At 38.8% G+C, this 23231-nt stretch overlaps 1 protein-coding gene across 2 annotated transcripts in view; it reads left to right on the forward strand.

Annotated features, from left to right (window-relative positions):
• nphp4 (nephronophthisis 4) overlaps positions 1–8610 on the forward strand; it is a 202952-nt gene extending 194342 nt beyond the window's left edge. For both annotated transcript variants that reach the window (XM_023264530.3, XM_035945560.2), the window contains 2 exons: positions 2893–3036; positions 8292–8610. In XM_023264530.3, the coding sequence (XP_023120298.2) occupies positions 2893–3036; positions 8292–8432 (285 nt within the window). In that variant the 3' untranslated portion in view covers positions 8433–8610. The remainder of the gene's footprint in view (positions 1–2892; positions 3037–8291) is intronic.
• The last annotated feature ends 14621 nt before the right edge of the window (positions 8611–23231 follow it).

Consider the following 23231-nt stretch of genomic DNA (forward strand, 5'->3'; position numbering starts at 1 on the left):
TGTTGTATCTGGATTTACTACACTACTGTTCAAAAGTTTGGGGTCACTTAAAAATGTGCTTATTTTTGAAAGAAAAGCAGTTTTTTTTTTCAATGAAGATAACATTAAATTAATCAGAAATACAGTGTAGACATTGTTTATGTGATAAATGACTATTCTAGTTAGAAACGGCTGATTTTTAATGGAATATCTCCATAGGGGTACAGAGGAACATTTCCAGCAATCATCACTCCTGTGTTCTAATGCTGCATTGTGTTAGCTAATTGTGTAGAAAGGCTAATTGATGATTAGAAAACCCTTATGCAATTATGTTAGCACATGAATAAAAATGTGAGTTTTTATGGTAAACATGAAATTGCCTGGGTGACTCCAAGCTTTTGAATGGTAGTGTACATAAATATGCTGTCTGAGTATTTTTATTATGGCCTCATCTTCAATATAAGCACTCTACTCACAGAACGTTCATCAGTCTCCAACTGATGAGACTTTGTTAACTTCAGGTGTAATATTCACTGTCGTTAACAGACCAAAGACTAGAGCACTTCACCACCAGATTCACAAAAATGCTCATCACTATTTCACCCATATACTTTAAATGTGGGCTCTAGGGCTGCACGATATTAGAAAAAAAACGGACATTGCAATTTTGTATTGCAGTATGAAAAAAGACAGAAATTTTTACCAAATAAGGGGCTGCACAGTTCTCCCTGTCCATGCATGGATTTTCTCTGGGTACTCCAGCTTCCTCCCACAGTCTAAAAACATGCTGAGGTTAATTGATGATTCTAAATTAACCGTAGGTGTGAATGTGAGTGTGATTGTTTGTCTGTATATGTAGTCCTGTGACAGACTGGTGACCTGTTCAGGGAGTCCCCTGTCTTCACCCCAAGTCACCTGGGATAGACTCCAACCCCCTCACGACTCTAATGAGGATAATAGATGGATGGATTTTTTTTTTACCAAATAACTCTTTTTGAAAATAATTTTTCAAACTTTTTCAAGAATGACTGGGGTGATTTTGTAGGAGACTGTATCTGCATAGAAAATAAGAAATAATGCAAAAAAGCTATTTACTTTGATTACTTTTTCTGAGTGTGAAATGGTTTCTGATATGGTGTAACAGTGGTAAAGGCATCTGAAATAGTTTTCTGGATGGCATTCACATCTGGCTTGACAGAACTTTGTGGTGCTGATTAAAATGGTCAAACAAATCAACCAAAAACTGTTTTGCCTCATGTTGTAGCAACAAACTAAACATGTTGCCTCGTGTGATGATAACAATTGCAAGACCCTGCAGGAAGAATACCACTTTCTGGTTGACATAAAACTTGCATGTCTAACATCTGCTTATTGACGGACAATACAATTTACAGATCATCCCTAAACACATGCAGGGGTACGAACTAGCTAGGTGACTGGTGCACAGAGAAGCCTCTAGTCGCCACGCAGCAGAGCAGGGTTCTGCTAATATAATATTGCTGTATCTCACCTTATCTTAAGTTTGAGATTTTACACATCCAAGTCTTATTACACACATTTGGGAGTGCTGTCTACCTCATATGTGAAAATAGTTTTATAAAGCTGTTTGTGACGCTAGAGTGAGCTGCATAAAATTTGATAAATATCCTCAATTACGGTCACGTGAGTGAGTGCCAGTTGGGGCTGTCTGAGAATGTTTTATAAGTCTGAAAATGAAAAAAGGAAGTTCTGGGGCTGTAGAGTTTAAAAGTAGAGAGCTTCTGTAGCCTGCTGCTCACTTCAGCTTGCAGCTACCAGTCAGTGACTACGTTTCCAACTACCAACTCAACACACCAGAGTCTACAAATAAACATCGGCTCAGTTGCATTGTGGATAATGTATCTAAATATTTATATGTATAAAAATACATGGACTGAAAATGATGATATTTTTGAACTGTATGTGTTAATTTCCACCATGATTGAGATTTAATTCCGACTATAGCTCTTTTTTCCTAAGAACAGTGGTATGATGAACAGCTTCTCCAAATATCTATCAAACACAAAGCCACTGATGACTCACAGTCTCTGTCAGTGTTTGAATCGTCCTGGTAGCTCCCTGGGTGACCAAGACATTCCCAAGCTCTTTATGACTTCTTTCAAGAAAAGACTGAGTACAGTTAATCCCAGACCAGAAGTCAAAGACATTCGTCTCTATAAATGCTGTCTGCCTTTCTAAACCAAAAGTTTTACTGAATGACTTTGTACCTGACTGGGTGAACAACTATCAAAGCTTATATTCATGTTACAGCCTAGACCTAAATAATTTTTTTCCCTTTATTTTTGTTTCAAGAAGTAGCACACCACAGAAATATAGTCGCAATCCAAGCTATTCAACTCCTTAATGTGCACAACATTCTGTGTTGCTCTTGTAATGTAAATACATTTTAACAAAATCAATTAAAGCCTTGGCAAATTACCAAAACACGTTAATGATGTAATGCTGAGTGATGTTTAACTTTTTAGTAGTACTAATAGCAAAATGAGTCACACGCCAATGACAATATTTTATACTGCTTAATGCTGCTTTCTTCTTTTGCCATCAAAGATTTTCAATAAATTTAAATTCTGCCTTTGAAATGACCACCCAAGGACATTCCAGGAACATTTTCCCGATTTCTTGCACTTGATTTCTTGCATTTTTAAGTCGACCCTTAAGCATTTTGGTCAAGAACAAAGCAGCGATGTTTCTGGGCATGTGGGCTTTGTTTGGTTGGTGTTCCTCTCATATTCTCCACTGATGCTTTTGTTCCTGCCCTCGTCTTGCTCTTTTTGGTCTGCTGTTGTACCAGGAGGCTTAATCACGTATATGATGCTGAAACTGGGTATACCACTAAACAACCAGCATTGTGTGCGTGTGTGTGTGTGTGTGCAGGCATTTGAAGTGTGTGTCCCAGTTGGTGGTGGGCGTGGCAGCTCCAGGAAAATCACCTACACCAACCCTTACACTAGCAGCCGCACATTCCTGCTCCGCTCTGACCATCCAGACCTGCTCCAGTTCAAAGAGGATAAATTCCAGGTAAGATAAGACAGAAAGCCATATAATTCTTTTGCTCCTGTTAAGAGTGAAATCAATACTTTGATTAATGCCTTGACAAAAGCTTGCCAGGTACTTTCCTTGAATTAAGGGCACCTATGTTGTTAACACTGTGTAAATAATGTCATTAGTTTTAACAGGAAGTGCTACTGACCAAGAGATAAAACAGAAGCATGACGTCTATGCACAGAAAGGACAAGTAAAACGTCAGCTGTTATGCTGCCTGTGTAGGCAACAGTACTGACTAAAATAGAAGTGTTCCTGTTAGACACACAACTGAAAAATAAGGCTGAAGTGCTTCCTGTGTAGACAAACCTTTAAAGGTTCCATATTGTGCCACTTTTCAGTAGATTAATAAAAGTCCCACGTTTTCCGGAATATGTCTTTGTCCAATTTTAATTTCAAAATACTGTAAAAGTGGTTCATTTAATAATGACTGTACCCCTGGTTTTAGTTGTGTTCTAAACAGAGTGTTTCAGTGTCTATAGCTGTAAATGCAACTGAGCTGCTACTGTCCACAACCCCTTCAGGAAGAAGACTCTCTGTGCCCCTGTGAATGACAACATGGCACAAAACTGCTTAATGCATTGCAGCTGATATGCATAAACTAGAAAGGCACTGAGAGCCCAGTACTCTGCCAAGGCTGAGTATTCCACCATATGGCATTGTGAGAAATGTTGCATTGTTTTTTTAAAATGCAGCATTTGTTTATTAGTTATTGATGATCAGAAATCACAGCACAGTAGAATGTGGCCATTTAATATAGATGTACCTGCAAACAAAATGACCTTGCGCTGAGGACAGGCGTGTGTTATGCATGCGTATGTTATGTATGTACATACCGAATTGCGTGACCTAAATATGTAGCAGGCAGCGGGAATTGATGGGACTCGGAAACACCCCCACAATTTAGTCAGTTGTTCCTTGTATCATTTCTGATGGACAAGTCCTGATAAGTCCTGATAAGTCCACAGCAGTTGATTTGTAGTAGGATCGCAGTCACGTGATCATCAGCAGGTAGCTGACAGCGTTCACTTGTTGCCATAGTTACAGTGATGCCCTACCGCTCTCTCGCAATGATACAGAAATCTTTAAGAAATCCGTGGATCCAAACTATAAGCCGCATCACTGTCAAAATCTAATCACTTGGTCTTTGTGTCATTTTTGACCTTCCCTGAAAATTTCTTCCAAATCGGTTAATCGATTTTTGAGTAATGTTGCTGACAGACAGACAAACCAACACCGATTGTCACATAACTCCGCCGCATTCCTTGGCGGGGTAGTGAATATATGAGACCAGGACTTTCTCACTTTTAACTTTCTGTCTTAGTGATAATTCTTCACAAATTTACATCATAACTGTTGTTTTGAACTCGTGTTTCTAAAACCTGTACATTAGTGATATAGAGCAGCAGCTTGGTCTTGACAGTCTTAATGGTCTTCCTATCGGTTCCCCCCTTTTGTTTTTTACTTATTCTGTTGTCTATCAGAAATAGGAAAATATATAAAGGAGGATAGCTTTAGTGGAAATTCAGCTATGTTACAATACAGTATATTGTATGTGAACACAGAGAACAGAGGAGAAACAAACGGTAAACATCAGCTGGTTTAAGTTGCACTGAACCACAACAGGCAACATGGCAACACAGAAACTTACCCCGTCCTTGTTTACTGGTTTCAAATCAGTCTTTAAGTTTCCACCATCACTAAATGTCCCTTACCTTTACAATTTAAAAAGCTCTTATCTGTGGGCATATGGTCCAAGTAATGTTAACATTAGCCACACTAGTCAAACAATGGGCTAACACTGAGTTTCCTATTGTTGTGGGGACAATGACATTAAAAATAGCAATCCACTGGATCTTCAGTTCCTCAGCTGCTGGGAGTGCTTAAAGACTCTTGTGTTCACTCTTGCAACCTACAGTAGAACATTTATTATGCTTTGCTCGAGACAGTAAATGAACCTGCTGGACTTTAAGGCAGCTGCTCACTGGCTCAGTGGCACACCTGGAAGCAGCAGGCAGTGAAGGGGCAGGGTTTTGATGGCTATTGGTTCCAGGTTTCTATGTAGGAACTGAGCCCAGCCATCTCAGACTTCACCAGGAATCTGTCACTGTTAACTACAAATAGTTAAGAATAAATGTCTTTGGCTTTCTTTTCGTCAAGACAGGTGAGTAAAAGACATTAATGCTCTTTAGCCTCTCATGATGACTATTCATTCCTCAGCTGGGACAAGTGAATGGTCTCCTTGTTTGCTTTTGAAACAGAATTGGGAGACTATAAGTAAGTCATTACTGCAGCTGTTTTACTGTTATGGTCAGCCTGAGTGTCTCTAATAGTTGATTAATTCACACTCAGACAGGAAGCACAAGAGTCACTGCTGCCGCTGCCTTTAATTTGCTGAGGTTTGATAAAATGGTAAAACAAATAAGAAATCATCAATATAAATCACGAACAAATGAATGAGATTGAATGGGAGCCTGTTTCCACATAAACTATTCAAGAGTCTTCCTGTTGTTGGCCAGAAGACACTGCATTAATTAGACAGGAGGTGGGCAGAGTGAAAAACAGCCTATTGTTTTTTTCCATCTTGTCAGAGAGACTCCAGGTGTCTTATAAAGAATTTACTGTGCCCGGAGCATTAAGCAAATGTGGAGACACTTTTCTCTCTTTTGACATAACTACCTCTCCATGATAAAACCAGCTGTCAGGAGGAAAAGCAAAGCAGAGATCAATACTGCTATGCTTTTGGGGAAGATTACAGCATAAATCCCCCAAATTGACCCATATATCTGTTGCTGGCTATTATAGGAAATGCAAGTAGACAGTTCTGGTTTGATTGGAATAGTGGGAAAACAAAAAAAGACCAAATAAAAGCTTGGCGTGCTATGAACCCTGACGAAAAAACATTACAACATTAAGCATTGTCACCCTTTAATTAGAAAAAAAAGAATAACCTAAATTGCATTCTGCATGAAGAACGATAATTTAGGCAAAAAACAAAGAATGAGATACCAGGTTGGAACAATTAGGACCAAAAATTATTTGGCGTTTCCTCGTATAATCATTTTCTTTTTTAAACAACCCTTTTAAAATTAGATAGGGTAAGCCCACAGTGACAATACACAATAACACTGTGTGGATAAGCTTTTGTTTTACACACAGGACACTGTAAAAATATTTTATTTTTTTAGAGAATTAATCTAATGACAGCAAATTTCATTGCCTGTTTAGGGAGGACATAGCTCAGCAGGCTCACACAACAAGAAGGAGTGAGTTTTAATTCAAAATTTAGATGTTTGTTTCATTGGAAAGAAAGCTTCCTAACGTCATTTCTAATCTATATTTTACTTAGTTTGAAGTAGTGTATCCATAGCTACTGCTTTTAGTATATATATATATATATATATATATATATATATATATATATATATATATATATATATATGTATGTATGTATGTATATATATGTGTGTATATGTATATATATATATATATATATATATATATATAAACAGCAAATATTGTTTCATTTAAGGCATTCAGAAATCTAGGTCCTTATCTTAAATTACATCCAGCACTGTACAGTGTGCAAGGTTGATGTCTTGTGCGTCAGATCGAGCCTGGAAAAAAGACTCAGCTCTGTAACTGCTGTACGACCCGTGTATTTAATGGGCAAAACTGCAGAACTTATTTACTGTCACCGTGTTAAGAGATAATGCCAGTTTTTAGTGTATAATTAATAACATGCTCCTTCTTATCCTGGATGTTTTTGTTTCAGTGCTGGGTCTTATTGGACTCTCTGGGTCTTATTTGCTTTACAGAGTTAGAACATAATAAGCTTACAGCAGGAAGTTTGTGACATCAAATCAAGTCTTGAAGCATTATTGATTATAGATACAGTGTGGCTTGCACATTTCGGTAATCATGTGAACGTGCACAAAACAGTTTTTGAGTTGTTTATTTGGTGACAGATTGTTGACAATTAATGCACAACACAGGCACTAATTTAAGCAGTAGCTACAAAAGGCCACCTTGAAATGTGGCTTCATTGAAATGACACAGTTCTACACTTGACAAGAGCATGACAAGAACAAGCTTTTGGCATGCTGGATGCTGGCATGTCAGTTAGGGCTGTAGTCAGGCACTTGAATGTCTGTAACTCAGTGAATTTTGGTCTAAGAAATAGTTTCAGACGAAACAGTATGACAGACAGACCAACCAGCGAACTGTTAAGAATCTCCAGGGGAAGCTGGTTTGCGATCTTGTGGCGATCCAGTTGCCCATGCCAAGGCAAGCAATATTGTAATCGGCTACAGATCTGATTCTGCAGAGATGTGGTTTTCCTCACAGTTGACACTTTATGACCCTTATCGGATTCTGGTGGAGGTAGGAAACATCCTGTTGTCCAATAAAAAACTGGAAAAATTGGGGTGTTCTAAAACTTTTGACCGGTAGTGTATGTTGAAGGACATATCCTGATCAAATATAAGGTTCTTTACAGTAGAACTGGAGGCCAATGCAATGCTGTCTAGAGTAACTATCTGGTTAGATAGTATGTTTCTGAGGTGTTTAGGGTCAAATACAATAACCTCAGTTTTGTCTGCATTTAAATGAAGAAAATTGAAGGTCATCCAGGCCTTTATGTCCTTCAGACATGCCTGGAGTTTAAATAACTGACTGGTTTCATTTGGCTTTAAAGGTAAATATAACTAGTTGTCATCTGCAAAACAATGGAAATATATGCAGTGTTTCATAATAATGTTGCCTAAAGGGGAGCATGTACAAAGTAAATAGTATCGGTCATAACAGAACCCTGTGGAACTCCATAACTAACGCTGGTGTGAGTGGAAGAATCATCATAAACATGAACAAACTGGAATCTATTGATAAATGTGATTTAAACCAGTTTAGTGCCATTCCTTTAAACCCAATAACATGTTCCAGTCTCTGTCCACTCTCCATTTGCACATTACCATTTCCAATGCAGTGCATACTTGGTTGTTTATTGACATGTACTCTGTTGTGAGGATGTCCTATATTGGAACAAATATTTACTCCCCTATGTTAAAAACAGTGAAAAGAGTTTAACAAAACATTACATGCTGTATTTATGTTTTGTTCAGTATACATTGAGATAGACTTTACTAATGCAGAAGGCATATTTACTGGTTAAATTTGTAAAAGGAAACACTCAGATTAATATGATGTGTGTTTGTTCTGTTTACTGCGCTCAGATTGGCGGGGGAGAGAGCTACACCATCGGATTACGATTTGCCCTCAGCCAGAGTCCCGGCTCAGCAGAGATCCTGGTCTACGTGAACAACCTGGAGGAGAAGACGGAGGAGACGTTCTGTGTGAAAGTCAACTATTCCTGAGCTTGTAGTTGTGTCAAACAGCAAGTAAAAACTGTGGAAATGCTGACTGATCTGTGCTTTAAATATATTTTCGATATGAAACAAAATGAGGACAAATGAGCTGTGATTTTTGCGTCGTGGGTGTAACTTTGTATTAGATCAATCTTTAAAAAATAAATGGACTCTTTTTTTTCTCTGACATTATTTTCAGTCTGTGGTACACGAGGGGAGGGTATTGTGAACTGTATGAATAAGAAACTGGCTCAATGAGCTTCACTGTGAAAAGGCTCATACTGAATGAAACAAAGTCACTTTCTCTAAAAAGCTTTAAAAAGATAATTGAGGGCTAATAATTGGATGCAAGAAAGAACTGAAAAGAAAACAACTGAAATTATACTTTAGTTTGTTTTGTGGTCAGCAAAGCAGTACAGAATCTAAAATGTCGTTGCCCAGGCTGATTCCCTGTAGTGAGCTGTCCTCTTCTATGACATCCAGCAAATGCCTCACAGTTAAACCCCACCCATCTGAAGGTGGGCTAAGGGTGAAAGCAATAACATTTTATCGACATTAATTACCCAGCAAACCCACTCAAATGCCACTTGATGGTTGAGTTTTAATCTAAGACAAGCCAGGGGTTCGTTCTCTGTGTCCCCTCACCTCCCAAACAACTTCCCCTCATCACTGGCATTATTAGAAACAGTTCTGTAATGAGGTATGATTTTGCAGCGAGGCACACATCTCTTCACATCGCCCTCATTAACACCAGCACCCTCCTAAACCCTCCATGCTCGCTCTGCTGTGTGTCTCTCTATCTGGGGGTGCTGAGAGAGAGAAGGCCATGCATACTGTGTTATGTAAGACAGAGTTACACAACCCCTCCACCACCACCCCCCCACACTCCCTCCGTCCTCGCTTTCTCTCATTAGAATGCAGGCTGCAAAGTAAGCCTCAGCACAGCAGCAAAGCCTAATAAAACGAAGATAGCAGCCTGGCTCGCCACACTTCATCTTTACCTTCTATAACATCTTGTCTTAAACAGAAGCCTCACTGTCTTCTGTATTTAATGTTAATATGCTAACAGCTTACAAAGATACATATTAAAGTGTAATCACTCAATGTTTTGTTCCCTGTAACCCCACACTGCTACTATGCTACAAGACACGCTGTCCAGCTTTGAACATTTGGCTTGGAGGACGGGTTTGATTATTTCATTAATGTTTATCTTAGTTCGTTAAATGCCACAAGTATGAGTCCTTGTGCTCATGTAGCCCCTGAAGTCTTCTAGCGTGACTTCAAAGTAAGAGCCGGGACAAAATGTACAGTTTATATTATGTGCGAAAGGATATTCTAAAGTTACCACAAGGCATCAACGGTCTGATTCAGCCTGCTTCTTTCAAATGTAAATATGACCATAAACCCAGAAATAACTATCATTAGGATGTTGGCTACTTTTTACTTAACTCAAATCGACCTATAGCCTGATCATCCGACTTGCCCATTGTGTTCACATTAGCTGATTTTACTTCGAAGGGGGGTGATTTTGGTTTGTCTAAGATTTCACTAACTCAAAACCTGCACAGCTGCATCTCATCCATGCATTCATGCTCTTGGCCATGTTTGTGGGCTATTTTTCATAGCCGTATTAAACATTTAGCATTCTTAATTCTTCCTACCCAGCTGTGACTGTCTCCAGATGGGAGTTTGGGGAAATCCAAAAGCTATCCTTTAAATGGCAGTCCTCACAGCTGGTGTCTGTTGGGGTGGCGATGGTGAACAGCCGTCATGTTTCCATGCTTCACTGCCTGTGCATTGAAAAAGTTTCTTGCCGCCATCCATCTCAATTTCAGGCAAATATCACACAGCATTTCTGGTAGGAATGGTGATGCTGTTTTCTGTTATAGCTTTACTTTGTGTAAGAAGTGTGAGTTTTGCGTGCAGGTCTTGCCTGTTGCGGTTTTTAATACGTGGATCCTGATTGGTGCAGCAGCCCCCATGTGAGCTGCATGGTTGTTCTCTCAGTGAGGGGCAGAGCTGCGTTGACACCTTATTAGCGGTGCCAGTCCAGTTGTTGTCGGTTCCTCCTGAAGGAGCACAGACACCCGCCACAACAGCTCACACTGTCTGCTCACCTTGTTAGTGTGGTTAGATGGCTCCTGTCTACCTGCAGAGTGGAGCGGCTGCCTTGATAGTTTGCTGGGTGGAAGGCTGCCTGTTGTTGCCCTGATTTGGAGAAAAGCAGGTCTTCTCACTAGTGCATATCGGTGTGTTAGTGTGGTCTTTTTTGTGTAGGTGCCTGGCCTGAGCCATGTGAGTGGGTGCATGTCTGTGAAAGCATACAACGACACAGGTATCAAAGAGCTTTGTAACTGAAGGAATATGCAGCCTAGCAACCAGCCCTCCTCCTCACACTGCTGATTTGGATCGGCACTCATGCGGCAGAGAGAAGGCTTAAAACATACATTACAACAACAACAACAACGGGAGTCAGTAACATTTCTTTTTTATGAAAAATGGAAAATGATGAAATTCCACAGCTTCACTTCTTGCCACACCCAGATAAGTGATGTCACCTCTGAAGCTGCTGTCTGCAGCCTGGATCACCCCCTGAAAGATCAACCAGTGCCTTCGCCCTGATCCCTTCAGAATGAGCAGATTTTTTGCACATTAGTTTTAATGTTTTTAATGAAGCCATGCAAAACGGAAATGTCATGCTTTTTAATTTGTTATTTTTTCTAAGCATTTATGAGCTCCCATAACTTTGAGACAGCCACATGAAATGTCAGGGATGAAAGAACTGTTTGACCTCTATTAGAGTCTGCAACCAATTCAATTTTACATCCATTCCAGCTGTCACAATTTAAAGCCAAATTTTTGGTTTGTTCTCCACATTTTTTTTTCTTTAGCTAGCTTTGAATATCAGTATCATGGGATATATCATAGTTTCAACAGCAAAACCGCACCAGCTTAATGTCTGTGACATAAAGTAATAGAAACAAGGATTGGTACTCTGGATATACGATCTGGATCTGTTTTCTGATAATTCACTGGAGAAAACTTTAATAAGTGCATTTTCAGAGGTCATAGCACAATGTGGGACCTGTAGTGGGTCAAAGCAAGTTATGGGTCATTCCAGAACTGGAGAACATTTGGGCTTCAAAATTTTGGAAAAATAAACCTTCTCTTTTACAATTTTCTGCTCCATATTCATCAATAATAGGTAATAAACAATCAAAGGCTTGATTGGCTCAGCTTACACATCAATGGTATGATTTTATTCCATGTTTTATTTGTTGTTTGGTAACTGTAATCACAGTAACATGGTTGCTAATCCATGCTAATGTTAGTTTTTTCACAGCAGTAGAAGCTAGATATTTAGCTAACTGTTCCTGCTGACCAAGAGGACAAACTCACTGATGGAAAAAAAAGAAAAAAGTCCAAAGAATTTGTCTTTTCCTGATAATATGAGGTAGAATGAGACATTCAGTCAAGGCTTACAATGTTATGAAAAATTTTAAAAATAGAAGAGAGGACATAGCTTTGCTCTACCTATTCTTTAGGAAAACTGTTTGATGATGTTGATTACAGTGTTTCATGTGATTCACTGTTTTCTTCTTCTTCTACCAGCTAAAAAGGTTATGCTAACAGGGTTGTTGTGGGACACATATTCCATGCATAATAATTAATATTATTATTATTAGATGTTATTATTGTTATATTATTATGTTGATTAAAAAATGTCCCCACAATTACAAGACATCAATTAAAAAAAAAACATAAAAAGGAGATTTAAATTTCATTTTAGCACTTTTATTTGAGATTCAATTTGGTCATCAGAGGGGTGGTACAAAAGAAAAATGGAATTTTCAGGGTACTCCAGACTTATTTGATATTTTAAAAAATATTTTCAAACATTCTTTTCTCCTAGTTTTTCTTTTAGATTTGTTCTCAGGACGTACATTTACACAACAAGTGCATGCTTTAGTATTTTGTACATGGACTATTTGAAGTTTGATGGGTGGGACGTAAAACGTCCTCCAATTCTGGAATGACCCTTATAGATGAAAGGTCTTATTTTTTACCCACATTTTGGTTCCATGGCTCATCTTCTACCCATGATTCTCTCTGTGTCAATACAAATTTTCTAATAGCTTTCATCCACATTGTGGGACTGCACCTCATCATCTGTGAGTCTGCTGAAGATGGAGACTGGGATTGGACTCGTGCTTGAAAGGTTACAAGCCGCTGGTTTGAACTACTCTAAAACAGTGATATGGCAAATTAATATAATTAGTAGGAAGTTATTTTACACCCATGGAAATGTAAAAAAAAAAAAAAAACCCAGCTTCTAACAATGTTAAATTAATTTACCTGGTTACTTGCCATAGCAGGATCCTCCTTCAGCCACAACTGTTGATCTCAAAGGGAAAGTGGTCGACTGTCACTGCAAATCCAAACTGAAGACAGCTCACAGTAGATGGCAGCCTTACACATTCAGCAACTTGCCATTGTTGTTTTCACCAGTCTTCCTTTCCTCTAAGGCAGTAGTAAATCAAAGAGTTTGTCAAAGCTTGCCTTCAATCAGACTTTATCATGAAGCACAAATAATTCTGCCTGTATAGTCCTATTCTGTCTTTTATTTAATGGTTTCTCCATCAATAGATCAATCAGCTTTGTTCTGTGTACTTCTACTATATGCAACCTGTACAGTGATACAGTGAATTTCATTTAGAGATAGAAAAACAAAATCAACTATTCCATTTTTTAAAAAAAAGAAAACTACATCAGCATGTTTTTCCTTCTGCTTTCCTTCTCTTTCTCCTACCTTGTTCCCTGAGTTTGTGGTGTGGCTTCTATAACGTTCAAGTGGATCAGGTATATTTTATGCTTTGGATTAGCCTTTCTGTTAGCCCAGTACTTTCAAATTTGTAGAACAACTGAAATAGGTCTGTGTTTACTGCGCAGGCGGACTTACTTTTAGTGATGTTGCTGCTTCTCGGTATCTCAGCAAATAATGCGTAGGTTGTAAAGAACCAAAATGGTCCTTTAAACACTGTTACAATCAGCAATTTAACCTGTCTTAACAGGTTCCCTTATGACTACTGAAGGTGATTGCACTTGATGTAATCATTTCCTCTGTTCAAATAAATACAGTCCTCCCTAACGTGTTTTCAGTATGAATGATGGGGGACAAACTCCACAGTTCCATTTTGAGTAAAACTAATTACCACTGACAGACTGTTGTTGTGAGAAAAAAAATTCAATTTATCCTTTAATTAAGCTGTCCTTAAAAAAAACAACTTGATTTTAGTCCTGCGTTAAATGTATGCTGCCAAACCGATAGTTAGCGGTGGGGTTTCTCTGCCATTGTTGTGACTTTCTTTGTGTACTTCCAAGACTGGTGACTGAAACAGACGGCTGTTGTTGGAGTTGGAGCTAACGGATGCTCAACATCAGTTACTTTTGCTGAAATTACTGCAATGCATAAAAGACAGAAACCTTCGGAACTGACTGAGTCTATACATGGTTGGATAGAGCTTTGAAAATGAGAAAAAGGCATATGGCTACATTGGCAGAATTTTTTGGGTTTGTATTATGAGCAAGCCAAACACAACTAGAGCTTATTACACATTAGATTTAGTTTCACTGAAGCATTTTCTTTGCACAAACCTGTGTGCTGTGTCAACAGAGCTTATTACTCCACCTAGGAAAGCGGCAGAGTTATGTGACAATCGGCGTTGGTTTGTATGTCTGTCTGTCTATCTGTTAGCAACATTACTCAAAAACGGACAAACATATTTGTATGAAATTTTCAGGGAAGGTCAGAAATGACATAAGGACCAAGTGATTTTGGCAGTGATGCGGCTTATAGTCTGGATCCACGGATTTGCTCAAGATTTCTGCATCATTGCGAGATAGCAGCACAGCGTCACTGTAACTATGACAACAAGTGAATGCTACATCAGCCGCTTGCTGTGACAATCACATGATTGTGATCCTACTACAAATCGACCACTGTGGTCCACATATTTTTAAAAGATTTCATCTGTCAGAAATCATACAACGACTGAGCAGCATTGGTGGAGTACTACACTCTCTAAAGGCTTTTCTTATCACTGTTAATTGAACCAATCAAAGCTGTTGTTGCCCACACTGCTGTGACATGTAGTTCAATTACTGTAAAAGTTCAAGTCAGGCTCACCCATATGGTATGCAGCCACATCATATACTACAGTGTCGATTCAACGCTGAAGTACATAGTATACAACAGAAATGAGTACACCCCTGTGCAGCATATCATTTCAAAGTCAAAGGATTCTAATTGGTATCACTTCACAGTCATTACATTTGGACATTTGCTCTTGTCTAAACTACCAATTTAGATTTACTGTTTTAAAAATACAGGTATAAATACAGTATGAAGTCAGTGCACCAAAGTCATACCACTTTTCATTACTGAGATTCAAATCTTTTTAAATTCTTTGCATGTCTACCTCTATTTGTGATGACAGAGCTGAAAGAAAGAAATTCGCTCCCTGTCTCTTTAGCATACGGTAAAGTTGTCCTGTTCAACTCAAGTCAGGTGAAACACAGGGCCAGGTCACAGTTTTCACTTTCTCTCTCTCTCTCTCTTTTTAGAAACTCTTGTGTGATTTTGGCAGTGTTCTTTTGATTGTCATCATGCTGGATTATTGCTCCTCTGCCTAGTTTTTGCAGGCTGGGAGTCATCTTGTCAGCCAGTATGTTTTTATACACATGGTGCTATCCATAAATGCCCCTACCAACGTCCGTTGTGCTCATGCAGCATCATATCATTGCACTCCCACCTCTGTGCTTCACTGTCAGGACTATGCATTTACTGCGGTAGTCCTGACCAGATTCATGCCAAACATGCCAGACCTCATCTGACCTAAGAATGTTCTCCTAGTATTCATCAGGCTCCTTTTCTTGGTCAATGTGTCATCTTGCAATTATTTATTTATTTATTTATTTTTGCAAAAGAGTAAGCAACATTTTTTTTGTAAACTCCATCCATACAGGCTGAGGTTATTGCACTATCCTTCACACTGTCTGAGCTGTCACAGAAACCTTGATTTCCACTGATAACCCCTGTGCCAAGTCCTAAGCACCTGCCTGTCTGAAAATAGCACACTGTCCATGGTGCAGTTTGGAGCCACAGCTTTGACTAGTGGCACTATGGCTTGTCCCATACTTCCTGATTAATGCTGTTGCTGTGCTTCCATTGATTTTTTAATAATAATAGCTTTAATAATAGCTTTATTTCTATAGCACTTTTCCTACAAGAAAATGTAGCACCCAGTCCTTTACACTCAGAGATAAAAACATGCCACCCAAACTCACAATCATTAGTTACATTTAAAACAAAAACAAATAAAATTCAACAAATTAAAAACAGTCAGATAAATAAAATAAAATAAAAATACCTACAATAGATTAAATTAAAAATTTAGTTAAAAGCCAGCCTAAAAAGGTAGGTCTTAAGTTTGCTTTTAAAGTTTTAATATTACAAGTCACCCTCAGATCTTCAGGCAGGCTATTCCATACTCAAGGGGCATAGTAATAAAAAGATGCTTCACTCTAAGTTTTGCTTCTGACTTTGGGTACTGTTAAAAGGCCACTTCTGGAAGACCTGAGGGCTCTACTGGGTTTATACGGTAAAAGCAAGTTATATAAATACAGAGGAGCAAGACCATTAAGAGCTTTATAAACCAATAAAATAATTTTAAAATCAATTTTTGAGCCATGATGCAGATGATTGAATAGATACGGAACACAGGTCCAAAACTGACAACATTCTGGTATTCACATTGTATAATCATGTTCACATAATTAGGCTGACTAGAAATCATAGTTGTTCTCAACTTTGTTTCAGTAATCATAGGTTTTCCAACTTGTGTGTCAGTGACCACAGGTGTATTCATTTCTGGTGCACTGAACTTCTAATTTGGGATCCGTATTTTCAATAGAGTCTTTACGAAGTGTTTGTTTTCGATTTGTTCATAAGAGGAAATACTGTTGAACTTAGAAACAATGTAATTATGAAGACGTGATACAATTTTGAATCATTTGACATTTAAGTATAATTGCACTTCTATTGTACAGTGTAAATCAAACTTTATTGTTCATTATAAAATTATTTACATGAAATAGAATTTTGTAACTAGTCTAAGTTAGTTCAGACATGCTAACTTTAGCAAAATAAGCATAGGAAATTTTTCCTGTGTAGAAAACAGGAACTATTGTCACACTAAATCATTTGTCTGGATGTTACATCAACAAGTAATTACCAGCATCTCATGACATTTTCTGTGAATTTTCATGACCCCCAAATGATGGTTCCCCATCAGTTGACACCCATTTAACAAGTTGACCAAGATTTCAACTTGTCCATAAACAGTGCAGAGAAATCTACTGACCTCTTCCATGTTTCCAAGAGAATAAGCACATTTGATTTAAATCACCCTGTGGTCACTTTGATATTGTGGGGTGTGATGAGCTGCCCTCCAAGCCACTCATTTCACTTAACCTACATTTTTATTTTTACTGATGAAAAAGACAAACATTTTCTTTTCCATAGTTGGCTGAATTATTGTTTCAACTGAAACTGAGTGTGCACTAAGAAGACTGAGGGCAGAGGTATTTTGAGGCCATTTAAATGTGTGTGGGAGGGGGGCTATGTTGGTAGCCCCGTTGCTTCAGGCAACAGATAAAAACAAAAATATAAACCAGTGAATCCAAGTTTATTCAGTGCCAAGAAAGCACACCATGTTCATACTCTGAGACCTGACGTTTGAATAGTGATTCTGTCATTCATCTAGATACTTGCAGTGTAAGTCGCAAATTTGCAAAACACCACTAGATAGTCTACCTGGTGCGCAAACTTGTTTGGGTCTTATTAGCCATGACACTGGCTGACTTTTCTGACAATGCTACTGTATTTGCTTTCATCCTTGGAGCTCTCTGCTGCAGAACTGCTGTGCCAGTGCAGTGGTTTCATGGAAGGGAATAAGAAATTAGTTCTTGAATTTCCCTCGGGATTAATAAAGTATCTATCTATCTATCTATCTATCTATCTATCTATCTATCTATCTATCTATCTATCTATCTATCTATCTATCTATCTATCTATCTATCTATCTATCTATCTATCTATCTAGTTTTTGCCACAGTGCTTTCATTGGTAGGGATCTTACTGTGGTGTGGGTTTGTGTCATTACCATTAAATCCAGTGACATTATGCTCATACACATACACACTGTATGTTTCTATGAATTTTAAATGTGCAATGGGTATGTGAGGTGTTACAATTGATTTATTGTCTAGCTGAGGTTAAATGCTTAAAATAATGTAATGGTGGTCTTCAGCAGAGAGATCATCCCATAACTTGGTCAGTGGTTCATTAATGGTAACAGCTGCAAGTGATGTCCATTGCAAGTGACCTGTTCTAAGTGCCCTTGAACAATCTGTGAACCCCACTTGCTCCCTCACTGTTAATTACTTCGAGCAGGATTGTCAGCTAGAAGCCTAAATTGAAACTGTAAAATTAGCTCAAGTCAAGAAAGGAAAGGGCGAGCGACTGCTGTTACAGTGGGAGGTAAGGTAGCTCGAAAGCTGGGCCAAATCAATACATTTTTTTTTTCATTTCTGGCTTTAAAGTCATGGTTCTGTAAGAAAGGGAAAAGTTTCTATTCCCTGCTGTTTGCTTTGGATACTCAGTAACAATAATTCTTGTAGCCATTAAATGGAGCTTCATGTGGATTTATCGGATAATAAACCAAAGATATATTGTGGGTCAGTGCCCTCTTAAAGATTTTATGACAGAAGCAGTTACACAAAGTGAATGACGATGTGAAATTAAGGACTGTGTGATCATATTTTGGAGTTTCCATTCTGTCTGCAGAGATTTAAATATGCATATTCTTCTACATCTAGGAGTGAGACAACCACAGTGTTGTGCACTGCCGCAGCATGGGTTAGTCTTACTGCAGTACATCGGGGTTTACTGATTCTGAAGATATTCAAAGATGAAACTGTGCTCTTTGGGAAACTGCTTTTTGGGGCTTGATAAATGAAAAGTTTGGATCGGAGGTAACACTGAGGTTTTAACATATTCTCTTTATACAGCTGCACAGCCACCAGCATTAAGTGAGAGGTCTAATCCAGATGGCTGGATTCCTTGCTGCTTTATACTAAAATCTTGCCGCAGTGAAGGAGTTGGTATTTTTGCCATCATAAGATTTTGATGATGTATAGCGTAAAACTGCATTTTTCCCCATACTGGTTTATATCTAAGACGTGCTCTCTCAAAATCTGTGTTGGAATCAAAGAGAATAGTGATATGCTGTGGAAGAAAAGGGATGATCTGTGCATGCCGCATGCCACTTTCATATATGCTAAGGCCTGATCAAACCCAATGAATGTGCCTAGGTCAGTGTCTGTAATCATAAAAGTCATGAAACAGTCAATATTACTGCTGCTATGCCCAAGTTAGAAAGCAGGGAAGGAGTTGTGTCTTTAATGGAAATGATCTTGCAGTTTCCAATTCCAGTAAGCCATCAGTGGTATTCCGTAGAGGCTCATATTGGCTGGAGCTTAAGGGGCAGGGTACACCCCACCCTGAACTTGCCAGCCCATTCTGGAGAACATCATGGTCTGACTGCAGCACATTTTGCTGTAGGAGAAAAAATGCTTTGGCTTCTTTGCATTTTTTTTTTTCAAACCAATAAAGCTAGCTAAACCATGGGCACAGCGTAGTCTTCAATCACTGAAGTGACAGCTTGAATAGCTGAAGTTGTTGCAAAAACTAGCCTGACTGCTTGATCCAAATCCTCAGTACAAGTTTCAGTGTCATTTCTACTGTGGTGGGTTGCAGCCTGGAGGTTGTTCTTGTTTTTTTCTCTCTAACATCCAGATCGCAGAAGAGAGGAGAATAGCAGGCTTATGCCCTCAAACTACATCCGGTGAGTCAGACTACCTTGGACAGGTCATCAGTCCATCACAGTGCTAACACAGAGACAGACATCACACACAGTCATGCTCACACCTGCAGAAGGAAGTCAGAGCACATGTTGAAAACCCATACAGACACCTGGAGAAAATGTAAAGTGTGCACAGAAAGATACCAGTCAACCAGCAGGGTCAGCCCTAGAACCTTCTTGCTGTAAGGTGACCGTGTTAGAAACAAGCACAAGTCCAGTAATGACACTACAAATCTGTAATAATGTGATAGTAGCATAAACTAGTGGCTGTGGCAAAAACCCACGTCACGGCATGGGTTCCTTGATTATTCTGTTTGTTGACTTTTGATGTAAAAAGGAATAAATGTGACAACTACAGCAAACATTCATCAACAACGAGCCTGTCTTCATATTACTGTTAATGATTATTTGATTAACATTTTTGGAAAAAGTGTCATTGTAGCACATGCAAAACTGTGGGCCTGACCCACTGGGCTTGTAACACGACAAAAATTTCTTCACAGACTTTACACGGTGCTTAAGTAAAGAATACTTTGAGGGCTTTTCCAAAAATTTTAGTTTAGGCTGCTTAAGGTACTTCATTGTGGATATGACATCTGCTTTGTATGAGTTCTGCTGTAGAAGTGAGCCTCTGTCAGTTTCTTGACTGATTATATGATATTTTCATACAGAATTGCTAGAATTTGGTCCAATCCATTCTTCCTTTTATCTGTACAATATTTCTAGTACCACTGGTTGCCACACAATCCCTCTACCACCTGTATGCTTAATAGTAGCCAAGGTTCTTTGCAATCCTGTGGGAGTTTTGACTTATGTTTTCTTAGTTTTTCTACAACTTGACTTCCACAGTTCTTCTTACGTGCCATTTTCTAATGACATTTCAGACAGTGGAAATTGCAAGCTTGAAGCCTTCCTCTGCTTTGTAAGCGTCAATTAGCTTCATTTTCAGATCAACAGCCAGTTGCTCAGAGAGTCTGTGGTTGTTGAGTGTTACCACTATGTTTGAAGAGTATGTGAATTTATCAGCTCTGAACTTTGATCAGCCAAAAATTCATAATGACAGTTGTTGACCTGCCAAGCCCCAACAACTCTGTTCAGTGCTAATGAGTTAGTGATCTTCTCAGTGATTCACAGAAGCGGTGGGCAGATTGGTCCAAATATCAATTATATCAATACCAATGTTAGTATTGATATTGAACAATACCAGTCTAATGAGATCGATACTTCAGTTTCAGTTTCTCTCCTGTGTGCCTGCACTGCTGTGGTTTCATCAAAGAGGCGACCTGGATGTCTGTCAGAGCTCCTCCTGTCACAGAGGAGCAGCACTTTGCTCCTCCTCCCTCTTGTGATTGAATGTTGTATCCTCACGTGACTCACCACGCGTGACTCCTGCCAGACAAACAAGCGAGTAAGTTCAGCAGCTACATCATACATGATAGTGGTGGAAAGGATAACTTTAATTTCTTCCGTGGCTTTGCACATAAAACGAGCTGTTTAGCTGTTGGGCATTCCTCCCCCAAAATTGAGGAATGAGGAGGCAGAGAGAGAGAAGTCTGACTGAGACACAGCTGATGATCAGACTGCAGGTAGGAAGATACTGAAACGGTGAGCCAGTTACAATGACTTGTGCTGTAGCAGGGCTACGCATATAAATATTCATTAATCATACCCATGATTTTAGCCTCCAACCACTATACGAGATTGAGTAACTGCGGTCTTTAAAATTTATAAATGCGCTCCGCTCTTAAAAGATGTCGCACACTTATGTGTGTTCTCTGCTTATAGAAAACTACACGTAGATAAAATCAATCATGTTCATCTTGGACTACTCTGAAATGAGGACATTTTTGTCACTCTTTTCAAAGTAATTTTTGCTCACACACCTGTCTGAGCACTGCAGCCACTGAGCAGCATCTACCACAGTCTGCACTGTGAGGTGTTTAGGGAACATCGGTAAATGTAAGGTCTGTGATAAGCAAATGTTCAGCTAGTGAGGTGTTTCGTCTGTAACTAGGTGGGACCAGATGGGCACGACCAACTGACCATGTCTGTCACACTAGTGTGACTACTGAAAAAGTTAGTCTGGAGTATTAGTGTTGGTGATACTGGCTCTGTATTTACTTGGTATCAGATTGGTACCAAATCTTACAGTATCGCACAGCACTAATTTACAGGTCCAACGTTTTGTACTTGCTACAGTAACTGCTTCATTAAAAATACGGGTTGCATGGGTGTATTTATTTATCTTCAGGTCAAAAATGAACAAAATATGCCCAGAGGTGTCCACATTTTTGCATGTAACTGTATTTAAGTGAAATGCTAATAGCAGTATGCAAATATTTCCCACTGACAAACTAACGGTGCCATCACTAGAGCCATACCACAAGCATGGATAGAAGAGTCATTCAGGTTACACAGCACTATCAACCCAATGTAGGTTTGCTAACATTAGCCACTTCAGCGCTAGTGGCCATTACTGACCAAGTAAATTGCAGGAGCAAAACTGAAAGGAGAAATGAGCAAGGTATCCTTTATTGCAATAGCTTCTATTTTACATTTAAGAGTAATAACTTTCTTTGTGTGTATTGAACTGATTTGAACTGAATCTTTCTTCAGGACAGTTTCATAACCAGTATAGCATTTGCAATCCGCTAAATTACAATGCCACATCCTTTAAAAAAAAAACAAAAAAAACCAAAAAAAACATTATGTACCGTTTTATTTGCTGAAAGACATGAATCATAATAATGTTAATCAAAAGAGTTAGTCAAATCAGCCCCTTTTCAAGAAGAGCAATCTGGAAGGTCCATCAAAGGGAATTGCAAGCAGCAATACATTTTGGAGGCTTATATTTTGATTGCCAACCCTTTCAGAGAAAACAAACTCACAAGGGTGCTCCAACTGAGTTTGCTTGCTATCAAATTGAAATAAAATGGATTGGTGCAGTTAAGGTGAAATTATTCAATCTGATGCAGATACAAACTGCTCAAACTGTAGAGGGGATTTAAATTACTTAAGTGTTAGCCTGTTATGAATTTTAAATGGGAAATCATGTCCCATTTCCTGGGTTTAATCAAGTCTCTTTGAAAATCAGCCACCGGATTTCTGGCTTAATATACTAACGGTTAAAAAGGAGAGAGAGGGGAAATGAAATATGGAGTCCTGATTGGGTGTCACGGTGCACTTTCTGTCTGTCAGCAGAATGGCCTGGCATAATTAGGAAAACCAACACAATGGAAGCTAGGAGCACTGTGCTGAAAGCCATGAGCTCTATTCATTATTTTTTTTTTTCTTGGCTTTACACATTCAAGCCTATTGGAGACATATCTGCCTTGCTTTTAACCACTGCACATAAGAGTCAGCAGCTACTTAGTGAGGTTGGAATGAACAGAAACAGTATCAGTCAGATCAGAGACACTACAAAGCAGCCTTACACCTCTGCTTTGTCCTTTTACATTTGCACATTGCATTTGGAATCAAAGCAGCACAGTGTCACAGACACGCAAAGATCATCTTGGGACTGTCTGTCAGCACTCTTCTATTCCGCCTCCCTGTGATCGACAACTAGAAAAAAATGAACCTAATCAGATTAGGCTATGAGACAAAAACTATATTGCAGTTATTAACCTATAGCTTCAATGTTGATTACAAGGTGCAGTGCTGTTGACCTAAGTGCACTGCTTTAGAAATATTGTAAATATTCATGAGTGAGCAGCGTGTCTCTGGAAGATAAACTGGGCTTTAACCTGTGTGTCCATCTTATCAAGCTAGAGGTCAGAGCTCAGGTAATTTCTTAAGGCAGAGTGGAGGCAGTTCAGAACCT

Source organism: Amphiprion ocellaris, chromosome 8, assembly GCF_022539595.1.
Source record: "Amphiprion ocellaris isolate individual 3 ecotype Okinawa chromosome 8, ASM2253959v1, whole genome shotgun sequence".
Classification (NCBI taxonomy): Eukaryota; Metazoa; Chordata; class Actinopteri; family Pomacentridae; genus Amphiprion; species Amphiprion ocellaris.